At 30.2% G+C, this 21,170-nt stretch overlaps 1 protein-coding gene across 1 annotated transcript in view; it reads left to right on the top strand.

The window, feature by feature from the left end:
- Positions 1-2,000: 2,000 nt before the first annotated feature.
- Vinc (vinculin) overlaps positions 2,001-21,170 on the top strand; it is a 31,239-nt gene continuing 12,069 nt past the window's right edge. Inside the window, exons 1-2 of the mRNA XM_065510359.1 lie at positions 2,001-2,073; positions 20,043-20,190. Coding sequence (XP_065366431.1) covers positions 20,134-20,190 — 57 coding nt within the window. The 5' untranslated portion in view covers positions 2,001-2,073; positions 20,043-20,133. The remainder of the gene's footprint in view (positions 2,074-20,042; positions 20,191-21,170) is intronic.

The raw sequence follows: 21,170 nt of genomic DNA, 5'->3' as shown, positions 1-21,170 counted from the left end.
AACATTTCTCCAATTCATGACTTTTTGTCCCATATCCAAGGTAATGCTGTGGCTAATCATGAAGTCTGCACCAATTATTACTTCGTCCACAATATCGGCAACAACAAAGACACACTAACTTTAACATGGACAGTGGCAGGCTCTCCAGTAGCGGTGCGTAGACTTACATTGAAAATCGGTTACTAAAACTGATCTGACGATAGACTGCGACGCTCTCGTTTCCATAGTAAGGATGTGCTTCCGACCGTTGATGTACCCACTAGTATTAAGTTTGTTAGTTTCCTGCTGCATTACTGATATGGATATGGTAGGACCGTCAGGTGTCAGATCCTGTCCCTTAGTGCTAGCTCGTTTTAAAGCTGGCTCTTGTAATGCTTGATGATTCGCCTGCTGGTTGTTTCTTGGAGGCGAATCAGATCTGGTTCGTTTTCTTGGTGCTCTACAGTTTCGCTGAAAGTGACCGATTTTACCGCAGTTATAACATTTAGTTTTGGCTTTACTTTGTTTCTTTAATTCGTTGACCATATTTCTCTCATTTTCAGCGACAACCTCGATTTTCTGCACATTACACATTTGGGGCTTTGAAATTATCCTTGCTGTTTCTTTTAATTCTTCATTGACTTCATTAACTTCAGTCAATAGTTTCTCGTTGGTGGCCTTAGTGGTATCTTGAACTTCAGTTAACAATTTCTCGTTGTTGATTCTAGAAGTTTCTTGAACTTCAGCTTTAACCTCAGCTAGCAGCTTCTCGTTGTTGGCTCTAGAAGTTTCTTGAACTTCAGTTTTAACCTCCACAAGTTGTTTCGAATATTCGTTAATTTTCTTCATCATGGCGGCAAACATTGTGTTTAAGTCCATGTTACTCGTTGATGCACGGGTACATATCTCAGTTTCCTCTTCACGCCACTCGAATTCATCTATGAGCCTCTTCAGCAGATTACCCGCTGTTGGTAGCTCTAACTTACACAATTATTTGTTGAGTTGTTCAACTTTTAGTTCTTCAAACTTCATGACTGCTTATTAGTTTGCAATCCCACTGGCACATATTGTTACATTTTTACCTTTCAAAAATGTCGGTTTATTTCCTTTAAAATAAACCGGATACTTTTGATTGCAAATAAAAGCAGTTTAGTAGTAGTAAATACACACACTTAATGTTCAAAACTACACTGGATATGATTATTCGAACAGTTACTACGTTTATACGCACGGCTTATTCGCAAATAAAAAACAGTGAATTAATTTTTTATTTGCGAATAGCTAACTCACGAAAACAATTCATGATTAACGACACTATTTGCAAATAAGATTTTAAGCATTGCCTTATGTTTTTAGTTTATTCAGACGTTTTTAAAATATTTCATTGTGTTTTTGAGTTAATTGGAATTTTAGATTCAATCATTAAGAATAAGAATTTTAGATTCTATAATTTTTGCATTTAAAAAAATAAAAAAATTATCATATTTTGTTCAAAAACATTACTACCAAATTATTAAAGTTTACCATCCGGCATCACATAAAAATAAAAATTTGCCTACTTATAAACGGTGAGGTAGTTAATTGCAAATAATTTTTATTTGCGAATAGGCTACGTATAAACGTAGTAAGTGTCTCGGATAAACGAACTAACGTCTCCGCCACTATTTATACACATGGCATCTTTCGTGAATCTTCTACAATGATCTTAACGAACAAACTAGTACATTCGAATTCCTGAGCTTTCGATGTTAATGCCAGCAGTTTAAACAGATACATACAATACTCAATATTGTATGTTCCACAGATATGTTAAAGGTTGAGAAGCACTGCAAATTCGAATTTAAGAGAAAATTGTACGCTGATCGTTAAATAGTTGCTGTGCAATATTATTGACAAACGTGAATATACCTGACTATAGAAGAAGAGAAAGAAAAACTGAGAAAACTAAAAAATAAGAGACAATAAGTAAACAAAACAAAAAATATAACAACAATCTTAGTACAAATTGCTCCCCCACATCGAAGAACAGGGCACAAAACACAAGATATTTTAACACACTCCTCATTATTTAGTTGGTGAAGAACTCTCGGTCGAGTAAGTTGTGTTTGTTTGGTCTGCTAAGAACCAGTCGTGTAGTGAACAACAAAAAATTAAAAAAAGTTTAAACAAAATTTCTTTTTTTTTATACAATTCATACACATCATCATATACGGTTATTGTTATTGTTGTAGCTGTGAATTTAATTATTAAGAAAAGCCAACAAATTATACAATAATTAAACAAACAAATAAATAAATCACTTTTTTTAAAAGAAAGTCAACAAAAAATAACAATAAAGGAGTATAAGATAAAAATAAAACAATTTAATACAATTAAATTTAATTAAATTTCCAAATTTAAAAAAATATGTACTACTAAATTTAAAGTGAAAAGAAATCAAGCTAAAATTGTGTCTATATCTAAATGCTCGAATAAAAAAAAACCCAAAAAAAATTTAAATAAACGGGAGGAAGAAAAAATCGTTTTTTTATGTATGTCAAAATTTGATCTTGCCAAAGAGGGGGCTAAACTCGCCTGGCTTGCAAATGAGTTTTTTAATGGTATATATGTTTATGTGTACATAGTATGTATTTATGTATATATGTATGTAGATCCGCGATCGGCAGACATATACTACTACATTTTGCACTTGTATAAGTGTATGAGCGAAAAAACAAGAAATGAGAAATAGTTGTACTCTCATCTTCACTACAAAACAGGAATGGAAAACTGAACATGTTAACTAACCTATTTGTCTAGCAATTATTGTGTATTAAAAAATAATAATTTACAAGAAACTTCTAAAAACCGAATTAAGCATCAAAAGGTGAGAGAAAAAATATTTAAAATAGTTTATAATTCTAAAAACTACTTAATATGTAGTGTAGATGCTAAATAAGGTACAACAATAATATGAATTATCCACCTCTGCATTAACATTTATTCATAAACAAAAGCAAGAAACGAGCGACAACACAACCTTATTCTGTGACAACTCATATGAGACTGAATTGTGTTTTCTATGCGTGTGAGAAGTCTGTGTAACTTTAGTAACGCCCACAATGCACAGTGCATAGGAGTTGCCGATCCCGGATGTAGATACATAATGTATAAAAATATGTACATAGTATGTTAAAGTTCTAAAAGTTTAAACAAGAAATAGCAGATGACTCACAAACATCATTATGATGATGACCATTATTATCATGATCTCCCATTTAGCGGCAAAACGCTCTCATTTTTCTGTACTTCTTTCTCTTTTTGGTATGTTTCTCTGTGTGAGTTTTTTAATTAAGTAGTGAATTCAGGGATGGCAAATTCGGTACTATTGTACTTTTATCAGTACTTTTTGATAAAATACGGTAGCACCCTTAGGCTATTAATTGTTTTTTGGGATCTGGAAACCTTCCCAATATACTACTTGGAATCAAATCAATCTAAAGCATAAATTGAAATTGTCTAGTAGCTATTTCAAGAAAATAAAAATTAGTTTAAGTTGAAAAGATTAGCTGGACGAACTTAAGAAATTCATCTAAATTCCTACTCGACTTAAAATTTAACATCACCAGAATGTTGTAATTAAGTAAAATACCAATAACTACACTGTGCTAGTTGAAAAAACTGTCAAGCGGGGCACAGTCTCAAATAACACTCTGCTCGAAATTGACACTTTTTTTCTGTTAAAGCACCCGGTGGGTTAAACAATGGTGCTAACCGTTTTTTAGGTTAGCTCGTATTTTCGAGATATACCGTTATTTCGAAAATGGAGGAGGTTGCACATCATATATTCGCGTAACTCAAAAACGGTTTAGTTTATTGAAAAAAATGGAAAAATCGCAATAAAATTACCTTTAAGAAAGGCTTAACACGTTTTTAATCTTTAAATTCGTTTTAGAAATATAAATTTGTTTTGGCAAACAAAAAATAATTTTTTAGCAAAATTTCGAAATTTTTGTTTTTTAAAACGGCATGAAAAATTGGAAAATGAAGCTACGCTGTTAATTTTTTTTAATTCTAAGCTTATAGAAAACAAAGTTCCAAACAAAACAAACTCTAAATGATTAAAATCTGTTTACAACTTTTGATTTTATAAACAAAAGATCAAGCTAATATCGACTAATAACATTTTAACATTTTTTCCCATATTTTTACAAAAAGTCTTTTATAAATTTTTTAATTTTTAAAAATTGTATACATTTTTGAAAAGAAGACACAATTTCCTATACGCTGATATATAATATACATATATATCTTATATTTTCCACTAGTCAAATTTATGGATTCAAAATCAACAACAAACAGAAAAATTACAGAATCTTGCCGTTTTGTAAAAATGGCACTGCATTGCCGACTATTGCAGTACTAAACACAAACATATTCGCAAATAAAAATATTGCAATTAGAAAAAATTCCCGCATAAACAGTGACTTACGAAAACAATTCCTGATTAACGACACTATTTGCAAATAAGATTTTAAACATTGCCATATGTTTTAACGTTTTTTGTATATTAAGACGTTTTTTAACTATTTCATTGCATTTTTGCATTAATTTCATTGCAAGACAAACAAGAACTTTTATTTTCATTTTTGCATTTAAAAAAATAAAAAATGTATCATATTTTATTCAATAATAGAGCTACCAAATAATTAAATTTTACCATCCGGCATCTCATAAAAACAAGAATTTTCCGTAACCAATGTGACATATAAACAGTGAGTTAGTTAATTGCAAATAATTTTTATTTGCGAATAGGCTACGTATAAACGTAGTAACAGAAAACAGTGCACGATGTAGCTAATTACTACGAATTATGTATCTTATCTTTTGTGAATAAAATTAAAAGTTGTGGACAGATGTTAATCATTTAGGGATTGTTTATTTGGAACTTCGTTTTCTATATGTTTGGAAAAAATTGAGAGCGTATAAGAATTTTCCAATTTTTAATGCAGTTTTAAAAACCAAAAATTTCGAAATTTACCTAAATTATTTTTTGCCAAATAAAATTTATATTTCTAAAACCTCTGCGAAGATTAAAAACGTATACGAGCTAACCTAAAAAAAACGGTTAGCACCATTGACTATCAAATGAATCTCGGTAGATACTGGGATACTTTTAACCACCAATAGTATCAAAAAAGTACGAACTCATTAACACTTCCAACCCTGCTAAAATGTTAATAAAGTAAGAGTATTTGTTTCCCAAAGGGGGGCTAAAAGAGGAATGGGTAATCGATTGTACATGTAAAATTATTAATTATTGTAATATTGCAAGTCTGCTGTTTGATGTAAATTCTGTTCAGTGGTTTTTATTATTTTTTGGCATTTGTAAAGCTTCTCCAAATGTACTCATCATGTATTACATTCATTGCTACATATTTTATTATTATCACCAGCAGTTCTGGATGACTGTCCCGAACTAGTGATTTTGCCTATCATTTACGGTGATCATTCTACAGTACCTTCAAATCCGTAACCAATTTTTCCTTTTTATGCAGATTTGGATTTTTCTATTTGTTTCTCCTTTTGCTATCTCTTCTTTCTTCTTTCTTTTCTTCATGTCCCCCTCTATAAGGAAGGGCATACTTTTTCTTTCTATAGGACTCTTGAAGGGAATCACAATGGTGATCACCAGTTACATAAATAGCTACGTGGCCATAGAGTCAGTTACCTTGCTAGCTATCTAACTGATTACTCGACATGTTCGGGTGCTAAGCGAAAGCTAATTGTTCTCAAATAGTCAGTTAAAATTAGAGTTTCGCGTTCGGTTTTAACCGAAACCGAAACCGCGGTTTTTCAAGACCTAAAACCAAAACCGGCAATTATTCTTCCGTTTTTACTTTTAATCTATTTTCAGTAAAAAAATTAAAAATTTAGAAATGAAAAACAAAAGATTCATCCAAGTATTTCCTGACAATTAAAATTCATATGACTATTTATTTAATTTAAAAAAAAGAATACAAATACTTAGTTATTTTCTAATATCCAATAAAAGTATGGAGTACTGGCTGTCTCGGTTCGCTCGCCACCCCAATTAGAAAAAAGAAATAGTACTATTATGTCTCCCTTTGTGAATTAATAATAATCAAGGATAACATGTCTCTAGTTTCAAGTTTATTGGTTCATTGTAATGTGGATTCTAGCTCATTCGAAATGTATTATTAGAATTAAAAAAGTACCATAAAGACCCACATTTTGTATTCCCACTCAGCATCATGAATGCCTAATTTCATATATCTGGGCCCATTATTATTGAAAATGCAAAAGAAATGTTCCACTAAAGTCACCTTTTGAGAATTCTAACTCATTCAGAATCATGTGTGACTAATTTTTAGGTTTATTATTATTATTAAATATTCCAAAAGTACTATAGCCAATTATTTATTATGTACATACATAAGTAAAATAGTTTAATATAATAAAAAGTACAATTAGAAGATAAAGTACTTTCCACAATTGAACCCCCGTCAAGTTTGAAATCAAAGTAATTTCCTGATTATAGTAGGTTCAATATTATAGCAAATTCAAAAAGTACCATTTTGAAGACCGAAAAAGTACTCCTTAGTTTAATTCTCCTTTTTAGAGTCAAACTAGTGAATAGACATTAGTGACAAATACTGCCACATTGGGATACATTGACTACTTGTAAAACTGCTGGGATTGTTGTTCTGTTCATTGCTGATCTATAAAAAGTAAAAACTAAAAATGTATGTGGAATTTGTTTGTACCTATAATTTAACATCTGTGTGCGCTTTGATTTTCTGTTCAATATTCTGGAAATTCACTACATTTGTATGGCACCCACACAACACTGAAATATTGAAATTGCTGTCGCCTATCACAAATTGTATGTATGACCTTAGATCATTATAAATTGTTGGTGTGAGAGAAAGCTCCAATAGGATGATGGATGGAATTTGCAACCCTGAACAGCTTATTTGTTTTTGAAAATTATAAAATTTTTTTGAGTAGCCAGGTTTCAAGAAAACTCCTATATGTTGAAAATAAGTTCCACTCGCATACATTTAATATTGCATGAAAATATGGCCTTTATAATCTTAACAGGAATCAAGACCCTGAAATAATACAATCCTTTAAAAACGATCTAAATGTTTCTCCTTGAAACAAATGATTCCCAATTTGAACTTAAAAACAGATAATATGCTCTAGATCTGGTACCTGCCATTTGCAAGCTACACGATCTGGTCTCTGCAGTCCACACTGTCCATACAGAATTGGTTAATCCTAACCAGGATTTTCTTCAAGGCATCCCTATGGTAGTAATGGAGCGGTTTCACCAGTTTCTCTTGCACATTTTTACCCTCAATATTTCAATGACGTTTTACCCAATACTGTCTTATTTCAGTGTTCCATTAAACTTCCCAGGACATGCATGTACCAGTTTGAATTTGACTATCAACATAGAAAGTCAGGTCATATATCCCAACACAAAACAAAGATCTCTATGGGGTGTGTCCTACCAAAGATTGTTTGCTTAATCATGTCAAAATAATTCAGAATGTTGAATATTAAGTAGTCATTTGGTAAAATGAAAATATTGCTTACCGTGGGATCTATTTAAACAAGTAAGAGGAGATATATTCGGCTGTGCCGAATCTTATATACCCTACACCAAATTATACTTCAAAATACAAATTTTAAATATTTTTAGGTAAACTAAATTTATTTTTCTTTCCATTGTTTTTTTTTTAATTTTATTGAACAAAATTTTTTGTAACAGTTATTTTAAATTAAAAATATTTTTTGGTTTTTTAAATTTTTTGTTTTGTCCTCATATCTCAGCCATTTGTGGACCAATTATGCTGATTTTAAATATGAAACTTTTCGAAAGCATGTCTGACAGAATTATTGAAGATTTGTATCCCGAAGATATTTGGGGTCTTCAGAAAATTGATTTCAACAGACAGACATACAGACATGGCTTAATCGACTCCGCTATCTATAAGGATCCAGAATATATATACTTTATAGGAAAATTATATTGTGGTAATTACAAACGGAATGACAAACTTATATATACCCTTCTCACGAAGGTGAAGGGTATCAAAATATGTTGGGCAATGATATCAGTTTAAAATAAATAGATATTCAAAATAACAAACTGCAGTTGTTTGAGTATTAACTTTTATTATGTTATGATAATTTTCAAAGAACATTTATTTCGTACATGAATCATGATTCATGGAATTATTTTTGAGTTTGTAACAAATAAATTTAAACATACTATACTGCTCTTCATACCCACATTCGCAAGAATTTCCGGCAATTTAAAGTGGAAAACTCATAGAGAATGTTTGTGTTGAAAAAATCAATGCTATTTTTGATTTAATAAATAAATATCAGGGCAAAACTAATTTAAGCAAACATTTTATATGGAAACTTACAAAGTCATAAGTACTTAGTAAATGGATTTATTACTCATTAATTAATCAATTCAAATGTGCAGAATTAACTCTTGTTATGAATTTTGATTGTCAATCAGTTTGTCGTTGTTTATTATGGCATAAATTATAAAAAAAAATTATTAAATGCGTATGTACGTACTTGTTTTGAATTTTAAAATATTTAAAATTTAATATTTTGATTCAAGTTGCAAAAACGTCCAAAAGTTAAATGCATTTCTGTACATAATTCAATTTAAAATCCCAGCAAAAAATTATTTCTACATGAGAGAAGTTTCAGGAACTCAAATATTTTTCTCAATGTGAACTACATACATATACATAGATCCCCTAGCTATTTACTGCCTTAAATAAAATGTAAAAAGCTTGGATTTCATTTTCAAATACCACCCACTTACATATCTTCTGACAATAAGACAATTAAGCTTTATTTATATATCGCATTTGCATTTCATTGCTGTAAATTCTGTTAACAACTAAATGAATGTTAATGAAACTTAATACAGTAACAACTATTGGTTGCATTAGTTTTAACAATTGTTAATACAACTTTATGACACATTAACCACAAACAACTGCATTCAATATAAAACGGTCAAGGATTGTGGTTAGTTTTTATACTATACCCTACTTTTAAATGGGTAATATACTTAATATGCTTTCTTTTTTCCCCTGATGAAGCAAAAGATATCCACCTCTATCGTGAAAAACATGTGAAATTTATGTTCCCATGAAATATCCATTTCCCTCGAAGGGAAAATTGCTATTGTGATATTCTCCCGAACTTTTCATTCACAATAGTTGATTTTGTTCGCAACAGCTGTTTATTGTATACAAAATTCCATCTAAAAATTTCACAACATGGGGAATTTTTTCATGTAAACAAAATTTATGAACGAAAAATGGGAAAAGTGAACATATTTCATGTGAAATATTGTGGGTGCTGTGGCTTAATTGGTTAGCGCTTTTGATCATTAAGCATGATATGGTATTTGTGGCCTGGGTTCGATTCCCAGCCGCTGCCAATCAACAACATCAGTTTATAATAATTATTAGTTTACTAATAACTAATATTTATCACAGCGCCCTCCTTCGGTGGTATAACACTAAAACGCCACTGAAGTAAAATAATTAAATAAAGGTTGTTGGCTTGACTAAGGCGCCATCTCACCACCAGAAGCGCTGCAACGTGCACTAATAACAAACATAACGCGCAATTGCAGAGTTGTCAATTAAAAGCTTTTCTCCTCCTTTCACCACCTTTTCCTCTACATTTAATATAGGCATATTAATTGCCTGAGTGTTACTTCTCTTTGTAAAAAAAAAAAGCGATGACAGATAATATACCGTACAGTTTCTAATTCCTCTTCGTGCTTCGTGGTCTGCTACCTGCCATTGGGCCCACAGTGCCTATGGGCCCAAAAAGGACTATGCAGTCCTTTTTGCCCATCCAGGATTGGTTACGAATCATTCATTTGATTAGCATTTCTAATTTTCCAGGCTTTTTTCATTCCCGATATAGCCCGATCCGTGCCTTACAAGCTCAGCTGCTTTATTTTCTGCAGTCCAGTTTTCTCATACAGGATTGGTTAATCCTAAACAGGTTTTTCTTCAGTACAACCCTGCGGTAGTCGCCGAGTGGCGATTTTACAGATTTCTCCCTGCACTTGCTAGGATAACTCCGATCCTATTCGAAACTCAACTGTAATATCTATGTCCTCAATATTTCAATACAGTCCTGGTCTCCAATACATTCTTCACTATTCACCCAAAACGTTTAGGTCTCTTTTACGGTAATGTTCTAGTTTCGAATTGACTATCAACATCCTGATTATGTACTTAAAAATTCAGGACATATTTCCCCAACACAAAATATAGATCTCTATTTGGTACAGCCTACCAAGGTTGACTTCCATAATCATGCATTTCAAGATAACCGGTTTTTCGAAATGCACTGAAGCGATTTCCTGGGCATTTTTAAATCCAACCTGTCAAATTTGTCCAAATAAATCTGGAAAGCGAACTTTTTCAGCATTAAATAAAATTTAAACCGTCATTATTTTCTCTAACTACGAACATCCTTAGAAGATTTAATGTTAAGCATATTAATAATTCCTTCCAGAACTTAATATTTCAATTTGTATAAGATTATATTTAATTTGGCAAAAATTCGGTTAATGAAATAACAATTCTTCTGTATCGACTGATTTTCTGTTACTAGTAACGAAAAAGCCTATGGATATAATCGAATCATTCGATTGACAACAAATCGCAGCGAAATAATACCGCTACATCAAGAAGAAAACTTATAAAGAAATTCCTGAAATTTTCCGACAACAATGTTCCCGATTAGGAACCGTCGGGAACATTGTTGCCTCCCACAATACAGTATGTACATTCGTGAGTTAGAATTGGTTTCACAACTGGTTTCCAATTCACTATATTCGACCGCAATCGGCTATTTTCAGCTCCAATTTCTCTTTGATAGTTTCTCCTACTGAATTTACGGTCCAATAAATACTTTGCATCACCAACTATCGCGTAGATTAGAATTTATTAATCTGCTGTATTGTAGGGACTTGAACCCTTGATTGCATCCTGATCGCCCTGAATGTCGCCAGTGTATATTTTTTTAAGCTGTAATCCTTGTTATATAACTACATAGAACCGACTATGTCATGAAGTTTGCTTCCAACAGGTTTACCCTTAATGTAGGCATGTTGGGACCCAAGTATGACACGCGTAACAATTATATTTCTCAAGTACAGATTAATTAGTTACTTTATTGTTCAGTTAACATACTGATCGGTCAATGCATCAAAACACATACAACTTTATGTAGAATAAAACCTGCCAAATCCGAAATAATTGTAACCAAACATTTATGTAAGTGATCAAAACCAACTTTACAAAAATCAACACTAAAGTGGTATAACTTTAACAAAAAATTGGATGAATGAACATGGAGTTATTTAGTTCATAGTTATTTAAACTAGTAGACACTTGGTGACATGACAACATAATCAACACGTACGCAATTATTTCAAAGAATTCCAAATAGACTCGCTTTATCCATACCGTAAAAACGAGACAACTACACCAGAGTTGATCGTAAAACAAGTAATTTTGCAGTCAGCATCCATTAAAATTGTTTGTACTAAAACTTAATGCGACTGACTGACAGAGAGACAGACACCTTTTGTTCTCGTTGTTGTTTTTAGTATTAAATATTTATTTAGTGCAAGTAGGAGCCCAGTATACAGTAGAAAGTAATAAGTGTCATATTTATGAGCACTTAAACATTTATCCCTGGGGAACAATGAGTTTGTTATTATTTTGTTTTATCTAAAATATTTGTACTGTCTAAAAAAAAAATAGAACTCGAAATCGTATGTGGACACGAGTAAATAAATATGTGCTTCTTTATCGTTTTACTTTTAATAGCGATAAGAAATACATACATATTCCGTTTATTATATTTTGTGGCAGATAGTACGTGTATATATTTGCACATTTCCACAAATCTCTATTACTTGGGTTGAGTTTGAAGTTAAGGTACAACACTTATAAAAACAAGTAAGAGAGCTATTTTCGGCAGTGCCGAATCTTTTATACCCTTCACCAAATTATACTTCAAAATACATATTTTAAATATTTTTAGGTAAAAAATTGTATTTTTCCGAAATAAATAAAGGTCTTTGAAATATCTATCATTAGATATCCATATTGTCTATATTAATGACTTAGTAATCCAGATATAGGTAAAAAATCGAGGTTGTCCTGGTTTTTTCCTCATATCTCAGCCATTTGTGGACCGATTTTGCTGATTTTAAATAGGAAACTTCTCGAAAGCATGTCTGACAGAAATATTGGAGATTTGGATCCCGAAGATATCTGGGGTCTACAGAAAATTGATTTCAACAGACAGACGGACACGGCTTAATCGACTCTGCTATCTATAAGGATCCAGAATATATATACTTTATAGGGTCGAAATTATATAATTAGATTATATTGTTGAAATTACAAACGGAATGAAATCCATAAATGGATTTTTGGCGATTTTTTTTTAAAAATGTGAGACCTGAGATGACCAACTTTGAGGTGCCACCCTCAGGTCTCCATTCCGCCTAGGAAGCTTCATTGTTAAAATCTAGATTGCTAACACAAAGTATACAAAGCTGTCATGAGACAGAACATAACCAAGTTTTATATTTCTCTCAGAACTGCCCTATGTTTAAATTTAATATTAAATTAGGTACCAAAAATTTTTATTTCTTTCTCATTCTAGAGAAAGAAGCAGTGTGCTTATTTTAAAATATTTGTCGAGAGAGTTTTTAACACTCGTGTTGTGTATGTGTAAAAAGCCTATCAATCTTAGGGCCCTGGGGCCGTTTTTGGCTATGAATGTTCCAAATCCTCTTTAAATTGTCTTCTACTTAAATACGATATCTCTATTAAGATCAGCTTCATTGAATTTAAAGAGGTAGAATTGTAACAAAATAAATAAAAAAAGACTTTGCTCTGAGGAACGAATTTAAATGTTTAATTAAACATCTTTAAACTCCTTGAAAATCTGGCATTTCTAAACGCCTCATCCGATCGGGATAAAATTTGACATGGGCGTAGCCAAGGAGTATTCGAGTTTAAGTTATTAAAATGGGCCCTACAAATGATCCAGGTGCGGTGCTATGGGGACTCAAAGTAGGGTACCTTCGACATGTAAAATGTTTAAACACGTGTAATTTTTTTGTTTCCCATCCGATTTCAAAGCTTTTTATATTTTGGAAAGCGCTCGGCTAGGTATTGAAAAAACATGCTTACGTGTGCTATTTATCTCTTATAATTTCTTAAAATTGAAATTTTAAAAATATAGGTTGGACTTTTGGACCGAATGAACTCGAATGGAATTATGAATAACATACAAAAGATTTCAGAGCAATATCAATTATGGATCCAAAAATAAATATTCAATTTAAATATTCAAAAAATAGTTGATTTTGCTGTTTTTTGGGAGAAAAGGTGACTTAATCCTTTTTTTTATTAATATTAAATTTTCTTTAAGAACATACATATGTATAACAATTTTTTATTTTTCTGTAAGGTATCTTTACGAAGAACATTTTGATATAAAAAAACATGTCCTATTTTTTAAGTATGTCGCCCCAACGCCCTTCGGAATGTGACCTATTTTTTGTCAAAATTTCACATTTATGGCCACATGTTCTAAAATCCCAAAGCTGGGATCAAAAACGGGAAGCAGTTTTTGAAACCCTGATGTGTTCCCTATTTATCCCCAAAGTATTTTCCCAGCCCAGAAGGAAATGTGGACCCCATCGGCAAAATTGTCCCGGTCGGATGAGCCGTTTAGAAATGCCAGATTTATTTCCAAACAATTTTGATTCTGCCCCACTGTGCAGTGTAATTACAATAAAATGTCTATATGAATGGCATTTGCCACCCGTTTTATGTATACATATGTATTTCAAATGCTTGTCTGTCTATTGGGTAAATATTTTTATCTGTGACCACAAAACACGATCCAAAAAATAAATAAATTCAAATAAAAATTGAATCACAGTATTAAGCGCTTACACATTCAACCCTTTTCAAAATAAAAACATTAAAACTCTTTCATTTGCACCCACTCCTAGCCAACCAAGTAATCGGTAGTTAAAGGTAATACATATCAACATTAGGAATCTAATAAATATTAATATTTTGCTTTGTTTGATATTTATTTTTTTATGATAAATACAACATTCATACATATTTTTTCCAATTATTTGAATTTCGTCATTCCACTCCCATAAATGGTTGGTTTTTTTTTTGCTTCTTTTGTTTCCTCTCACGTATTTTACACTCTATGAAAGTTTGTTTGTTGTTTCTATTGTCTTTGTTGTTGTTTTCTTTCATTGTTTGTAAACAAAAGTGAACTCAATCTTTTAAATTCTAACATTTCCATTTATCCCACATGTGTATAGGGCGGCCCATATTTTGCACTTTTTCGATGTTCTCACACAAGACAGTAGAAATATTTTCAAATAATAAATGCTGAAAAAGAATTCCAATTAAAAATAGTTCTTGAATGAAAAACCCGGTTGACCGGTTTTAGGTTTTGGATACTCAAATTTCGTAGCTTATTTTCTAATATTTAATTCCAGATTGGATCTTAGGGTTGCTTATTTGCGATTTTGCAATTTTAACTATCTGGGGCATTAGTAACCCTTTTACATCTGGGGTCAAAATTGTCGCTGTGCGCGTTTAAGAAATATGTATTTTCAAATCAATTTTTTCAACATTTAATTTTTATTGGCAAATATCATCTTATCCGATTTTACATTTGGTAGAATCGGGATTGGTGGTAGAATCGAAAAACCAGAAAGTGCAAAATAAGTGCCATCCTAATGTGTAACTCTGTATATGGATTTGTTGGTGTAAATATTGTTGTTATGTTGTTGTGCCCCTAAATGGCACTACATTGTAGAGCAGCAGCAGCAGCAGCAGCAACAACAATAACAATAGTTAATGTGTAAAAAGTGTAAAAATATAACTGGAAAAGTTGTAAGAAAAACAACTTTCCTGCTACGTGATTATATTACATGCTATTATCGTGAGTTTTTATGTGCGTGAGTGTGAATGATCTGGCGAATTCTTATAATCAATAGAACATTTCATTTCGTTTCTTAAAGCTGCATTCTTTACGATCAGAATGTTAAATAATGCATTCACAGACTAAGGCAAAGCTAAAAAATTTAGAATTAGAACTAGAGTTTTATACGGTAATTCCCGGGAATTCCGCAAAGTTTTCAATCCCGAATTCCCGGCAAATTGTTCGAGAATTCCAGGGAATTATTTTCCTTAGTTTTATGTGATGTTTTCTGAACTTGACTTTCTCTAAAAGATACTTAAAGTTCCAAAACAAATGCAGAAGATTCATAGGTACAACAAAAAAGAGTTAACCAAAAAAGACCATATTCAAATTATTCCAAAAACTCGTGAATGTTCATGCCTGTCACAGAATTCTATTCCAGTAGGTATTCAAATGAGCTGAATAAAATGAATTGAATTAAATTTCCTAACTCTAACAATAAACAAATGTTAATGACTCCATTATTTATAAACTCTGCCTTTGAAATAAAAGAAAAACATTTTCTTAATGAAATTCTTCCTTCACATGCAATCTGTGGCACACAGTGAATCAATGGGCAATGATGATTCATTCATAGCTGATAGTAATTTATTAATGGAAAGTTTAACATGAATGCACCACCTTTATTTATAAATCAAAAAGTTTTTCTTTAACTCCACAAATGAACAGAATAACTTCTCAATATATATGTTTATATTATATCGAGGGCCTATATTCAAAATCCTCTATCTTAAAAAACACAAATTTTCAGGAAAGCCATAAAACTGTTTTTTTCGCGTATTACTTGAGTTATTAAAATTCGGTATTCTACAATATTTTTTTTAGAGCAGCTACTGAATCTCACATATAATTGGTTGCAATATTTAGTGCAACATTTTAGCATTATTGTGGACTTTATGATAGATAGATTTTTCTTCCCAAATTTTTAGGTTTTTCTTCTCAAAATATTCAATGTGTATGTATGAAAATGATAAGATAGAGGATTTTGCAATTTAATAAAATTAAATTATATTTTCCAAAAACAAAAAGGTAAATATTTTCATGGTAATTCATTTCAAATCGGCATTCGCTATTTTGATAAGTTATTGAAAAATATAAAATTCATGTTCAACACGCAAAAACTAGTAAGAAACAAGGAAGAGAGCTATATTCTTTCGGCTGTGCCGAATCTTATATACCCTTCACCAAATTTACTTCAAAATACAAATTTTAAATAATTTTTAGGTAAACAAAATTAATTCTTTTTCCAGTTGTTATTTTCATTTTTTGGAAAAAATATTTCGAATTGTTTTAATTTTTTTTTTAAATTATAAAAAATAATTTTTTGGTTTTTAAAATTTTTTTTGGTGATTTTAAATAGGAAACTTCTCGCAAGCATGTCCGACGGAATTATTGTAGATTTGGATCCCAAAGATATCTGGGGTCTTCAGAAATTTGATTTCAACAGACAGACAGACGGTCATGGCTTATCGACTCTGCTATCTATAAGGATCCAGAATATATGTATATACTTTATAGGGTCGGAAAATTATATTGTGGAAATTACAAACGAAATGACAAATTTATATATACCCTTCTCACCAAGGTGAAGGGTATAAAATAGAATTGCAAGAAGAAATTATTTCATAAAAAATTTTTGAAAATTAATTATTTGAAAAGATGAAAAGTGGGTTTTGCATTCGGAAAAAATTAATTGTATAAGATAGAGAAATAACAAAAATGCAAATAAAACAGTAAAAAAAAATATGTTTGTTATGAAATTCACACCATGAGGGCTGTTTTCCTAAATATTTTACCATCAAATAGTCATTTTCGTGAAAATCAAAAATAGAGGTTTTTGAATATAGTCCCTCGATATATTAAATATTGTACAAATAATTTCTTAAATGTATTAAGCTCATAGTAAATTATGATTTTCTGTGTTATTAAGACTACTTAGATATTATTATTATTATTATTATTAATTCATCTCTATATTTGTGTCTTAAACTTAGTTGGAAACAATTGCACTGTTATGAATTTTAATTAGTTCAATACTTGTACATATATGATTGTTGAATAATACACTCGTAAGTATTTGTTTCAACGCTTTGATAGATGTTATCTAATATCATCGGCCTCTATTGATTGTATAAATAAATTAAATTGATATAATTTTATTTCGCGTGCATGCCATCCACAATTGTTTTATATTATTGGAAATAACGGACTTTATTCGTATTAACGTTGTTTAATTAATATTCAACAAGATTTTGCAAAAATATAAGAAAATAGTAAAATTAAAATATTGGAATTCTTTATAGAATATTTTGAATTGTTTGTGCATTCACATTGTTCTAATTTTTTTGTTGTAAACAATAAGCAACATTTTCGGCACATATTTAATTGATCTTACATAATTTTTTTAAGAGCAATAAACCACAATAAATAAACAAATGTGATCAATATATCGTCACCTTAAATGCAAACGGACGTAACTTCACAAAAAATTCAAAATCGTGTTTTTGATTGATTATTGTTCTTTTTATCAAATTTTTAGACCCCTGCGATCAACAAATGACAACTTTATTAAATAAATCCAAACGCAAAAATTTGCCAAGAATACTTTATTATTATTGATTTTATAACGATTTTAGCTTTTCCTGTAAAATAAGTGTAGTTACGTCCGTTTGCATTTAAGGTAGCGATATGTATGAGTTTTAATCAACTTTCGAACAATTGAATATTTGGCGAAATATAGCAAAATCTGAGCTTCTCTATTTGCAGGATATTTTGTCCGATTGTGGTAACACTTTCGGCGGTAATCTTCTATTTTCTGGATTATAATATTCTGACAAAAGTTTTATTTGATATACTTACATACATATATAACTATAAAGAAATTGGATAATAGGTGGGTCACACGGTATGTATTGCATGTGTTTTGGGTACATTTTTCCACATGTACATACCGTGTGATCCATATGAAACTTCTAAACATGTTAGAACCATAGAGAAATAGGCATAGATCGGAAACTAGGAAAAAAAACATCCCAAGCAAAAACTACTCATACGAGTATTGTAGTTTTTTACTAATATATTCTCACCATTTAGGTTTATGACGAGATACATACATTTCTGACAGCAAAGTTTCCTTTCTATGTATTTATCTATGGTTAGAACATTAATCTGATGTATCTTATGTTAAAATTTATTAAATTCATATAAAACGATTAGGTCTTTGTGGCGTCTTCTATTCTATTGTTGTCTTACTGTCTGTCTGCCAGTCCGTCCATTTGTTTGTCTACATTGGCAAAGACTAGTCATCTATTTTCATAATTTGTTTATTTTTAAGCTTTTTGTTTTAGTTTGTTGTGATGACATAAAATGTAAGAATAAATATATATGGGCAATTCCACGAGAATGACTACCACGACTGAAAAAACAAAAACCATCGAAAGTGCAATAATAATAGTTAAAACTGAATATATTTTATTTTTTAATGATTTAGGTGTGTTTTAGGCTATAATTGCGGTGAAAAGTAGGCTCCCAATTAGCATGTAGTATGAAATGAATTGGACTCTGATTGCTTTTTTGCTATTGTCAAATTGTTTATAGAAACCGAATGTATATTTTCCATTCACTTTTTTAGTTTTTGTATACATATATTTACAGAATATATATTGTTTTATTATAAGAGAAAAATCTGTAACGTACGGTATGTCACGTACGATATTAAATTTTATTTATTATAAAATCATCCAAAGATTGTTTTTATTTAAATATGTTTTTGTGTTTTCAGTCGTGGTAGCGATTCTCGTGGAATTGCCCATATGTATAGTAGGTATTTAGTTGTTGTTCATTTAATAACAAAATTATTGTTGATTCATCAATTTATTGCAATGACTCTTTGCGGGTACAAATAATGTACTTATTTAGTACTTAGACTCTAGCCAGACAGTACATTCTATATATTTATATTTACGTATTTGGTTGTGTTTTTGTTATAATTAGTCAAGGAATGGGCGTAAAACTATTTTGGAATTTTTAAATTTATTTAAAACAAAACTAAAAGTTTTTATAAGATAAATGTTATAAAAAATTAAGTCATTGTCAAAGTTTACAATACAGCGGTAACATCAAACAATTTGTGATTTAATAATCAACTTATATATCATTTAGTCAAAAACTATATTTTTTTTAAAAATATACAGATGAGATTTCTTTGTGAATTCAAAATAATTTTTAAAAAATATTCCACGTTATTGTGAAAGCTCTGTTCTTAATAATTTTTATTAATAAAGAAACGATAAATTGTTTAAAAAAAAGTACATGAAAAACGTAAAGTGTTTATTGAGCCATGAAATTGTGTAAATTCTGTTTTAATTTATGATACATTTTAATATAGAATCATAATTTCTAATTGAAATTAATAAAAGCAATATCCATATAAAGAATTTTAAAAGCAAATAAACAAATAAATTGAAAACAAAACAATAGATTGCATTCGAAATAATTATTGAAAATAAAATCAATTGATGAAATCAATCTATTAATAAAAATGTTGTATACGAATTAATGATTTCAACAATAACCTACTCGAGCTATAAAAACCAATGATCATTAAGTGAAAATATTAATAAAGCAACAATAAAAACATTATAAATAAATAATTATATACTCAAATTTGTTTATTCCCTCAACAATGCAAAACAGCTGACATAATTTTTGAGTTTAAACTAAAAAACAAGATTCCTAAATATGTTTAAAAATTATTAAAAACTGTGATGTGTTAAAAAAAAATTTAAAAAACAAAACAAATTTAAATAAACGATGACGATGATCGTGCTGCTGCAACAATAACAACAACTATACCTTATATTTTAAATGAAATAAATTCAATAAAACAAACATTTTATCATATTTGTTAATTAATCTGTTATTTTTGTTTTTGTTTCTACCTTTTTTAGCAAAATTATTTATTTTTTAATTGGAAGCAAAAGAAAACTACACAAATACACAACTATTTTTATTTAAATTAAGAAATTTTCATTTGGAAAAATGCCAGTGTTTCACACAAAAACAATTGAAAGCATTTTAGATCCTGTAGCTCAACAGGTAAGTTTTTTTTGCTTTTCATTAATTATTATTTTACGTTTTGAAATTTATTTATAAATTAATGTTTATAAGTGAATAATTGTATAATTAAATGAATATGTTAGGAATACTTATGTACGAGTACGTAAGTTGTTGCTGAAATTTTGCAGCTAAAAACAAAAGTTTCAAAATAAAGTTCCATAATTCGATTTCAAAGTCTGTATAGTTTTGTAACGAAAAATGCCATTGCATTGTTATTTAGTTTTAATTGTTGAATCGAATTAGGGAATATTCCTTGGTAAGTCTCCTTTTACAATTCAGAAATTGAAAGGTAGACATACGAAGTTTGTTGGCGAGGGATTGCAGAGGTAGAGTGTGTAGTACACGACTTTCCAAGGCGAATTCATACAAGGTGGTGGCAGTTATACAAAAACAACAAATGTCAAAAAACAAAAATGAAAAATTAAACAAATATGTATTAAAACTAAATATATTGTAGATAATTGAATAGTGAGGGCCAAAGTAAATTAATAAAGTAGCGACAGTACTACAACAAATACAACATTTACAAAAACCACAAGCAATTTTGTTTTTGGTTTAAGGTCTGAGCTGTCAAAGTTGCCTGTTGTTGTTTTTGCTTTTGGGCTTGTTGTATTTTTCGCCACAACAACCACAAGTGAATTGACAGTTCAGACCAAAGTAAAAAAAATAGTCAGCTGTTCTACTGAGTCTACTTTATTAATTTACTTTGGTGAGGGCCAAAGTGCATTTAATAAGGTGTCATCAGCTGATTATAGAAATAGCACGCGATAATGTAAAATATATTCGCCGGTACGCATTTATGTCAAACTCCATATAAAACAAATTAGTGAATTCGCCTGTATTTATTTCAATTCGCCACTGCTATCACCTTGGTAAATACGCCTTGGTGAGGGCTTTACTTATTTATGTAAAAAATAAATATTTTGTTAATAAGTTTGGAATATGTAGATATTTATATA

The sequence above is a fragment of the Calliphora vicina genome, chromosome 4 (assembly GCF_958450345.1).
Source record: "Calliphora vicina chromosome 4, idCalVici1.1, whole genome shotgun sequence".
In the NCBI taxonomy this organism is placed as follows: domain Eukaryota; kingdom Metazoa; phylum Arthropoda; class Insecta; order Diptera; family Calliphoridae; genus Calliphora; species Calliphora vicina.
The sequence above is the reverse complement of the archived record's forward strand: the minus strand, read 5'-3'. Positions and strand labels throughout refer to the sequence as shown.